The following is a 10,906-nucleotide window of genomic DNA, read 5'->3' as shown; positions in this document are numbered from 1 at the left end:
TAAGAACCCTGTTTTGAAGAATATTGCCCATCGATTTGCAACTAGCCGCTGCTGAGACGAAGATTTTCCGATTCGAAATCAAGCATTACACAGAAAGTAATAAGATTTGACAGAAAATAGAATATCTTAATATATATAAATTATTGACCGCAAAACGGGAATCACGGGACTGCACCCAATCGCAGATACACTCAGAGGAGCACAAATACCCCTCTAATTGATCATTTAATATTTCACGGCGTATTTATCCATTTATTACAATCAAGTCAACGCATTCAGTTCCTCTCCTTCACCAATCGCATATATAGCCTCGTTAGTGCAACGCAATGCTGGAAATATGTTTGTTCGACTGATCAATTTGTCAGTTGTCGGTGACCGGAAGACAATATTCGGCAGCAACCATATTGTAAGTCATCTTGATTTGAGAAAGTTGATCACTTCAAATTCGTTGTCAGAAGGTATAGTAACATGGTTCGAGTTGCGAGTTCCACAAGGAAGGTAATAGAGTCAGTAGAGTGGTGGATGGCGAACGGTCGTTTTAACATGCGCGCCGTGGTTTGGATTCACAAAATAAACTTATTAAATTGTACAGTGGAGGCTGAGCAACTCAAAATCAGAGGGAAAATGGACCGCGGAGCCCGTGTGCAAACTATTTCCAAGAAAGGGTTGTGGCACACGGGACATCGAATTGCGCCATTCACTCAATTTTCCAACTGGTCGTTCATTGAGGCGTTATCTATTTCCACTATTTCGTCAAAGTCAATATTGAAAACATCTCGACCTCAAAAGGTTCAAATGCTTCTCTGAGATATTATTCCTGGCGTTGCAGGCTACGTATGGTTCTGAGTCATGACTGATTAACAATGAAAGATGGAAGAATTTCCTCCTGAATTGCCAATATATGTTACACTGCATACAACTATCGATCAATTGGAAATGAGAAATGAGATATCCATTCGGTATTTTTATACATAGACTGCTTTTGCAGACTTATATAACAGCGTAACTGTTGACTGCAAAGGCTCCGATCCCACCATTCCAATCGATCGTCGATTGCTAAAGCTCCAGCCGTGTGATTGGAAGATGGAGCTTATACAGTACACGAAGCGAAGATTATATTTCACTTCTTGGTGTATTCCATCGGAAATCTTTTGACCTATTCAGCGTTCGGTAGTCTTCTTGGATTGCAATCAAGTCTCAATGTGGTGGACGGTATCGGCAAGTATAATTCAGCACATGTCCATTCCGTATGCCAAAGTAATTTGCGATTGACCACTAACATTTAGCCTACACCAGGGGTGTCACACATACGGCCCATAGGGTCGCATCCGGCCCGCCAGACGATTTAATCCGGTCCGCGAAGCAATTCTGAGTCGATTGAAAAATTATATATTTCCAGCACATTTGTAACAAATGCTGGGAGATTTTGCCCGAAATACTTTCATTAAATATTCCCTCAATACAGCAAATGTCGAGCATGTTCATAGGTCACATTATAAACAGCTTGACTACGGCGTTGTGGTTTTACTCTCTCTAACTCGGGAAGGCAAAAGTGCATACTGAGTTTAGAGTTGTATGTAGTTGCATGGCCCGAGGTAACATTCTGGAATCAGTTGACCAATCCGTTCCGTCGGGGATTTCAAGGCTTGAATCCGATCTGCTACGCAATTTGAGTTTGATACATCTGGCCTAAATAGTAATAGTGTCTGGTGTGATCATAACCATGCTTCATTAAATTTCCGATGAATTGGAGAGTCGTGCAGAAATTCGTGCGTCTCTACTTGTTATTTAGTAGAAATATATGGCGTTACTTCTACTTGTACTATGAATACGAACGCTGACTAGTTTTCTGTATGAATTGTGCACAATATAAGGGATGGTGCGAACGTGCGGTTACTGTTCTCGTTCGCTGTGTGAGCCTCAGAAACTTGGAATTTTCGCGTTCGCAAACGAACCTTGGTAAGGTTCTACAGCAGAGGTCGCTAACTAAAATGTGCTCGTGGGCCAATTCCCCAGTTTTTGACGACACCGCCGGCCGCGGCATCGATAATAGGGGTATTCAATGTCTTTCCAAGTTGGCCTAATTTAAGAGGATAAAATTGTCCGATGAAAAGTGAGCCTTCCGAACAGACTAACATTCCACGCGCATCGCAAAAATGTGATTTACCAGCAATTTAAGTTTGACACCAAAAAAAAATCACATTTGTAAGTATTTGTTGTAGCGTAATAGGTAGAGAGAGAGCATCATTTGTCAAAATTATGAGACATAGACACGATGCGAGGGGACAAATGCATCATGTCATCATAAAAGCTGTTTAGTTATGATAATGCAGCTTGCGGACATTTGACGTGCCAAAACTATAGCTAGAATATTTTACAATTTAACAATGATTGATATGATGACATCACATCATTTGAGCAGTGTAGACTACTCTAATCAAGGTTCGTAAGTAGTCTATACTTCCGATTAAGATTATTGATGATGTCATTGCCTATTAAGCCAAATCAAAACAGCGTTAGATTTACAATGTAAACCAGTGGTTCACAACCTTTTTTCCTCTGTGGACCCGCTGAGAGCCCTCACGCACCCCTCGGATCCCCTCCTTTTTAATTTGGCCCTTATCATCGTGCACCGTTATATTTCTTGTGCAAATATAACTGTATAGGCTCAGTTATAAACTGCAACAAAATGACTTTTCTTGACAATAACATCATACTATTTTTGCAAAAATTGGGTAGACTTATATTATTTTAAAGCGAATTCTGCAGCTGCATTTCTTTAATACGTGGTCGTGTCTTGAAATTCAGCGCCTTCGATTTGATACAAACAAGTGTCAGTAGTGGTGCCAAATGTAATACTAACGGAAAGATTAGAAGGATTTGCCGTCCTTTTTCGGATTTTTGAAAATGTCGTCTGAAGACGCCTACATGTCCCCCTTTTTAAAATGTGTCCTCTTTTGTAGTAATTTTGGTCAAATTATAGCAAAATTCGATTGAGATGCCGCAAATCGGGAACGAAGTGACGCTCCGGTGGGTATTTCGGGAGCTGAGCGAAAATTGACCTTTTTTTAGTCAACCGACTATAACTACCACTTTTTCAGGATTTTCCACTGGTATTCCAAGTTTGAAAATTATAAAAAAGTGTCTTCCTTTCTTGATTCCAAAATATAGTAATCCTTCGCTAAGTATGATCGCAGCATATGTGACAAGAGCACCAAAATAGGGAAACAGATTTTTTAATGAACGACGAACATATAACGTCCAGCTGAGTCATTTCTATCTAGCCGCTCATCGTTAAGTTATTCTGGAATATGAAAATGGATTTTTTAAAACATTTCGAAGTAATCCTGCGCGACCCACTTCTCCAACTACTATATTTTACACAAACGTTAAAAAACGTCTCTAAACATCAATATGTTTGTATCAGTAGGTTATTTGCAATTAAAATGAGTTTTCACAGTCGAATATTTCATCTAAGACGGCCATTCTGTTGATATAACTCATGAAGTTTTATCCGTAATGAAGCACAAACTTGTTATTGATTCCGCTAGTATAATAAATAAAAATTCGGGTATCAACCATTTTGCAAATTTAGAGGCTTTGCGGACCCCCTGGAAATGCTGCGCTGAACTCCGGTTAAGAACCACTGCTGTAAACCTTATTTGAATTTTTTTCAAATATATTTCAACATGTTTCGTAGAAATGATTGCCATTTTTACTTCGAGTCACCCACTTCATGACGCTGACAGCATGGGGTGGAATTCAGCACTAAATTAAAAATGCAAATCGCTAATTTAAAATATCTTATTTGCCGTGTTAGGAAGTTCTATTAAAATTTTCAGTATTTCCGTTTGTGAATATTGAAGACACTCTACCGTCATTGTTGATAGCCAGGCCCGCGCTTGGTGTTGCCTGTGCCAGTAAACATGCCGATAGGTGACGGCCTCAACATCATTCGGCTCCGGCACTAGGCGCTTTAAGACGGTTTAAATAACATAAATTAGAAACAATCAATCCGGATTGATGGTCGCTTCAAAAAGCGGGTTAAAGAATGCTGGCTAACATCCATCAATACGAAAAAATATAGCCTACTTATATTTGTGTAGGCTACATACGCGAATGTAGTCACCAGGGAGAGTCGACAAGCTCAACCAGATTTGTTAGTTTCGGACGTCACAGAGGCCGCCTGATATTATTGCGTTTTGAAAATCGAATCTATTTTGTGTCTAACGTTTTGTAGTCGAGTTTCGCAGGAAAAATCCATTCCAAACCTCGCAGTTTATAGACATTATACAATATACGTGTCGTCAAACGGTGGAAATAATTTTGAAGATGATTCTTACGAATATTCACGCTATGCTGTCTACGAACTTGGATAATCTATATCAGAGGTTTGTTTGGGGTATTCATGGTGTTTGTCGACTACTATGGTCATTTACACCAGGTTGATATTGTTCATTATTTTCCGTAACTGCCGACTTATAGCACGGCCCACCTCTAGTTTTTTTTTGTAAGACACCGCTTAATCGGATATCAGAAGTCTTAAACTTAAATGTTCTCGCGGGCCAATTTCTTAATTTTGACGACGCCGCTGGCCGCAGCATCAATAATAAAGATATTCCAAGTATAATTTCCAACTAGGCCTTATTTGACCTCATCTTGCAGACAGGCATTCCACAAACATCGTGAAAATGTAATTTTTTGGCACGAAAAAAAATTACATTTTCAAATATTTGAAAATAAAACTTTTTAATGTTAAAATAATGAGTTTTAGACATCATGCAAGAGGACGCATGATGATATCGTAAAAGCTGTCGGGTTATAATATTGCAGCTAGTAGACCTTTGACGTGCCACAATTTTATGTAGAATATTTAGAATTTACTAAAGATTGATCCGATATCAGAGCATGTGAGCGGTGCAGCCTAATCGGGGTTTCTGATATAGTCGTGATTAGTCGGCTATTGTTACTTTCATTGCCAAAGTCAAATTAAACCAACGTTAGATTTTCTTGGAATAATATTGGAACAGATCAATAACAACTTAAATATAATTTATATCGTTCCATAGTAGTAGTATTGTTTCCTAACCGTTTTAGCGATCGTACCCTTTGTGCTCTCACTAAGATTCCCCGTGCCCCTGTTCATTTTCTATGCAATTTCTGATGGTACCTATAAAAAAATCAGAAATCCCATTCACATAATATCGCGCATACTGCCAAGAATATTTTCCAATTGAATAAATTACCCCAGAAAATATTAAACAGCATATCGGTCTATTTCCACATTGCATCTCGTACGACCTGATGGGGTGATTCGTACCACGAGGGGGCTACGGACGCCTGGTTAAGAACCCTTGGAATAGAAATGACCAATGACCAAAGAATCCATTGAAGTTACGGCTATGGAGCGTACCACTATCTTACTCGCCACCCATAATAACATGGATAAAGAGAACCAACAACACCCGGGATGCAACCAAATATACGTCACGGGGGCCACTGAATGCCAATGGTTTCCATACAGACTTGATTAGATATCTATTCATTCTACGCAACGCAAGATACGGGATTTTGATATATTACTATTCCCCACGGCACTTTCATAGATTGCGTCCGTATGATTGCCAAGTTACTATTACGAGACGCAAGTTCTTCTCTGATTCAGACGTGTGACCCGACTCAACTCGAGTTATTGTTAGTTTATCAGCCAGTCAATCCAAAATCGAGTAAATTAACGAAAGGTCTCACCAAACAAAATCCCAATTGTCAGTCACGAATCATCAACGGGTCATGTTTTATCATCATGAACCTAATATGTGACGTAATAGCGATCTTGCACCGCATGGTAGATAAGTGATGTGATAGTGAAGTTTGCTAGATTACAGGTTTTTGTGGCTTATATAGAGTGAACTTTGAGTTCTTAAATCTAAAAAATATATATGACACATGGATATGAAGTCGAATACTTGAAATTCCAAAATGCCTTCGCAGGTCGCGTGTTTGAGACCTCTGATTTATATTTTGTGTACAGGTACTAAGATATCTGCCTTGCTTTACGGAAGCTCAGTCGTGTGCTCTGTATCCATCTTACCGTTGATGCTACGAAAGATCAGTCCGAAGAAATGCCTTATTGTTGCAGAATCGTCCTACGTTATTTTTACTTTGGCGAACTTCTATCCAAGTAACTATCGTGTGCAAATTTAAAGTAATGTTTCAGGCCATTCGCTATCAGTGGTCTTCTCATTTGATGCGTCTGCGTTTTATAGGACAGTGGTATCTCCTGGATTAACAAAAGACAACAGTTATCACTACGCCAATGATGAAATGATCTCATCCCTGTGCTCCGCCACCTCCGTTTTATATTCGTCAAGAATACCTACCCGATTCCTCAATACATGGAATTTTATCCGTGCAAATTGTGACGTTATCGTCGAAACTTTGTTCCTATGGTGCTCTTTTTAATAATTTCAAAATGTCAATTCAATCTACAAGAAGGCGGTCTGCAAAACATCTCTGTCGACCTTATACTGGCCGAACTCAGTGTTGGGATGACCCGAGTCAACTTTTTCACAGGACTTGACTTGACTCTTTACACTTCGCAAAAATAATTTGACTTGACTTGGCGTCTGAGAGATGTGGATAGACTCCTGTCTCGAGCCGAACTTTTCGAGTCAAACTCAAGTCATCGAGTAATTGATATCGACCAACTCGCTATACCCGTACAATATACATTGTATACATAACCGCGATAGGCCATTTTGACCTGTGAGAAAAGACAGTTATTCAATGACTGCAAATATTCGTGTAGCCAGATTTTACTGAGCTTTTATTTTACAATGAATTCACTGCAAACGAAATGATGATAATTTACGTTGTCGTAAATTAGTAGTAATCTTTATATGTATCTCATCACTGCTCACAGGGCTCAATGTTCACTGCTCACCATAACGAACATATTGTATGATTGGCACGGAATTAATAAAGTTTATATTACTAGTCAGCGATCAGGCCTGCTTAAATTGTATTTCATTTTGTTGGGCTGTGTACACTGCACAGTATAATATCAATTTTTTTCAACTATATGAGGTTTCGTATTCTATCCTCTAGTTTAGTTCATCAACTCATGCGAGTATGCAGTTGTCTATGTTACTTTCTATTTCTTATCGTATCTCGCGTTTTCGTACATGAGCGGTCACGAGTATAATAATGTAAGTCATTCTGTTTAAGTTTCACAATATATGTTTAATAAGTTTTATTTAACCACAAACCGCAGGACACCATCCATCCATCCACCCATATATGTCGATTTGAATGCAGGAACTGATGTATTATCTCCAATTAATGCAGAAACGTATATTTTGATTCCCGCTGCAATATTTGTTGGTCTGGGAGATGCCATCATTTGGACGGCGATGCCGCATTTCTTCTCATTTTTCGCGACGCATTACGAACGAATTACCAATAGCGGAAGGAGCGAGATAGCCACATTTTCGGGATATTTCTTCGCGATATTTCAAATGTCGAAGGTAAAATTATGCTCGTTATTAACGTAATACCGCGGCCCAGTCAATTTTGCTTTCGAACTTTAAGACACTAGGCGCTGATATGCGAGTACATTTTCTATACTGTAGTTCCTATTTAGATTGACACACTGGGTCGAATCCACTGGAACTCTCCTGATAACTTAGAACGTGTCAGGTTTAGTTCACACACCATTTCATCATCGCTGAGCAAGTAACCTGTTAATTGCAATTACGCATATTATTTGGTATAATCTTCAATTGCGTTCGTATTTGAGCAATCATTTGTGATCACGCGTTTTCAGATAGGCAGTTCCCACTGCAGACAAGAGTCTGCGAACCACCAATTGTTGATTATTATTTGCGTTGTCGCAAGATTAATTGCATATCCCTCGTTGTTACTTGATATCTTACGTTCCTTACTTTCGTCCTACCCTATTACGTTCATTTGGTTCCATGTTGCTGTACTGCGAGTCAGTTACGTCCATTCGGCCGTATGTGCCTGTTCTGTTCTACGTGTCTTCTATCTTCGTGCAGTTGTCTGTTGCTGTTCTACGAGTCAGCTATCCTTATTAGAATCGACTCAGATCGACTCAACATCATGTTTTGCGGGGTTTCATCTCATTCTCGTTTCAAATGTTACGGTACACTTAAAATCGCAACTTGAGTCTGTTTTCATTTTCCATATTACGGATCCTTGATTTTAAGATTGTTGGAAATTCCATCAATTACACTGTGCTACACGCGTTTCGAACGACGAAATCCGCGTCCAGTGGAAGCGACGTAATTGAAACAAACATCACATTTTGCGGATCAAATGATTGCCAGAATCCCAATCTGATCCGGCACAACATCGCAAACTATATCCCAAACAGGAACGCAACGAACATTATTCTCGGGGTAATGGTCGCAATGTATCTGTCAGCTATGCTGCTATTTACCTTCCTACTGCCTCAAATAAAATCCTCGAGGATTCCAGCTTCCGGTGCGAATGAACATGACGGGACTAGTCGGGAAAATAAGGTAGCTTTCAACATAACATTTATTGTAGTAGAATATTTAATGAACTCGACGACTTTTCGGGTGCCTCTTTTCAAGAGTTAACAGCACACTAAAAATAAGGTACTTGCAATCATACGATATGGAATTATTTATAGGTGTTTGATTTGAAGCTGGTGGTACCGTGCACAATGTACATTTACACATGTACGAGATAATGCCGCAATATATCATTCACGTAAGCACTGTACGCAGAGATCGAGACTATACTCGGAAATATATAGAGATAATAAATGTTTGCGTATCCCGTATCTAAATACCTGTGAATATCGACCATCCAAGCTGGAATCGAGCATGTATATTGATTGCTATGGGTTGATCACTATACTTCTGTGAGGATCATCTCATTTATATGGTTATATTGGATTGAAAATGATTATTGTAAGTTCAAAACATGTCGCACAACTTCAAAGTCCAACGCTACCAAAACATGACAGGTCGGTCGGATATAAACGAGGACGAAAAAAATTTTGAGAACTTGATGATATGACATTAAAAGCTAAGATTAAAAATGAAGCTTGCTTTTTAGGTTGATTAGTTGAGAAGAAAGCATTTCGAAACAAGCCGATCCCTGAACCCAACCGCAATCGCCTTTCAGGTCCGCCAGGAGCTCGACTTCGTAAAATCCACCATCGAGGACATCTTCCGGCAAATCGTGCGGTTACAGCAACTGCTTTTGTCACCTGGCCTAATCTATGGGGGTTTTGATTTTGGCTTTTTGACGTCGGAATTGACCAGGTCGTACACCTCGTGCGTTTTCGGAGTGTCGTGGGTGAGACATATCGCTTCAGATACGTTTTAAGATGCAATCTTGTAACCAAGTCGTTCTCAATTTTTAACTTCCATGGAAGTGCCAGTACAAGTAATCACTGCAAATATTCGGGTTGAAAACGGGTATATTTATCAGATTTCCTTCATAACGTAGGGCGAAAAAAGGGTCATCGGCGCTTTCAAGTGCTTATTTTTTCTTTCGCACCCACTATAATGGTGAAAACTGGTCAAATACACCACTCATTGTGGATGCCAGATGTGTACAGTGGCCTCTGGCGCTGAAAGGTAACCTACACGATGACAGACTCCATTGAGATATATGTCCATAAGAATTGATATAGTTGACTTATGTTCACCCATTCGCATTGCTGTGGAATCATGAATCAGTACAAGAACATGCCATTTACTTGATGTACACCCGACGGCATGGTGAGAACGGTCGAAATAAACGATTTTTGTTTACTAGGTAAAGAAAATAAAGAGACCACCTAGAAGGAATTTTGCGGACCAGCTACTGAGAGTTACTTGAAAATAAGCATACCGTTATCACAAATTATATGAATTCAACATCGTGCCATGTCAAACTCTATGTATTTCAAGCCTTTGCCAAGCGAGTGATTGATTTCACTGAACATATGGTTCCATATGTACCATGAATTACAGCTACAGTGCTAAAGGGCAGTTATACACGTGTAAGTTACGCGATTTACTGAAGATATCGAAATTTTCAAATGGATTGCAAGGTAATATTTCTCCATGTTGTGACTGCGACAGAAATAAAAACATCAAGCAATCGCTTCGCTAGGCCAACCATCAGTCCGATTTATTTTCTATTTACAGCAGTGATTGTACCGGTCACGGAGGGCAGCCTGTACGATGCCACTGTACACTGTACAATGTCTTACTCCCCAAATCATTTGGAGTGACGAAGAAACGTAACCTGTCGCTTGTTCTTCATAACGCAGGTCACAATTCATCTCATGATATTCGGATTGAGCGCTTGCGTGTTTAGTACAATCACCGGGAGATTAGGAAAACATTTGCCTGTTCTCGCATTCATCTTCTTCGCCGCTACTGTCGATGCTGTGACTTACACATACTACCTATTTTGGACACCAAATGACAGCACGCAATGGTCTGTGATACCCGCTTATATATTAGGAGGCGGGATGCAAGGCATATGGAAGTCGCAGTCTATAGGTAGTGGAGCTATTCCCCGACATTATTTGACTGGGGGCCATATGTTTAGTTGTTTACCTAAACCATTTTCTCAAATTTAGCGATACAGGCAAGAACCTTCCCCCATACCCTGGATGTAGGCTCCGCTGCATGGCTGTTTTGGTGGACGCTTGGTATCTCCTTGGAATTCGCGATAAGTCCGCTAGCCTGCGTCAGCACCAAGATTGTCGTACAGCTAATACTTCTTGCAGTGGCTGTGGCAGGATACGGTAAGTGACAGTGTCGTTCGTCATATCATTTCGTGATACCCCGTTGAAAAGATGGGTGAGGGTGATAAGTTGATTAAATTCCTATAAAACAGTTACTTTCCACAACTT

At 39.8% G+C, this 10,906-nt stretch overlaps 1 protein-coding gene across 1 annotated transcript; it reads left to right on the top strand.

The window, feature by feature from the left end:
- Window positions 1-337: 337 nt before the first annotated feature.
- LOC145444327 (protein unc-93 homolog A-like) lies at window positions 338-10,906 on the top strand. The gene is made up of 8 exons (XM_080322280.1): window positions 338-458; window positions 1,084-1,257; window positions 5,999-6,190; window positions 7,348-7,526; window positions 8,229-8,420; window positions 9,178-9,347; window positions 10,282-10,550; window positions 10,631-10,906. Exons 1-8 carry the CDS (start codon window positions 338-340, stop codon window positions 10,804-10,806), a joined length of 1,473 nt encoding a protein of 490 aa, XP_080178406.1. The 3' UTR covers window positions 10,807-10,906.

The sequence above is a fragment of the Botryllus schlosseri genome, chromosome 8 (genome assembly GCF_051294905.1).
Source record: "Botryllus schlosseri isolate E-star chromosome 8, Bs_hap1, whole genome shotgun sequence".
NCBI classification, from domain to species: domain Eukaryota; kingdom Metazoa; phylum Chordata; class Ascidiacea; order Stolidobranchia; family Styelidae; genus Botryllus; species Botryllus schlosseri.
The sequence above is the reverse complement of the archived record's forward strand: the minus strand, read 5'-3'. Positions and strand labels throughout refer to the sequence as shown.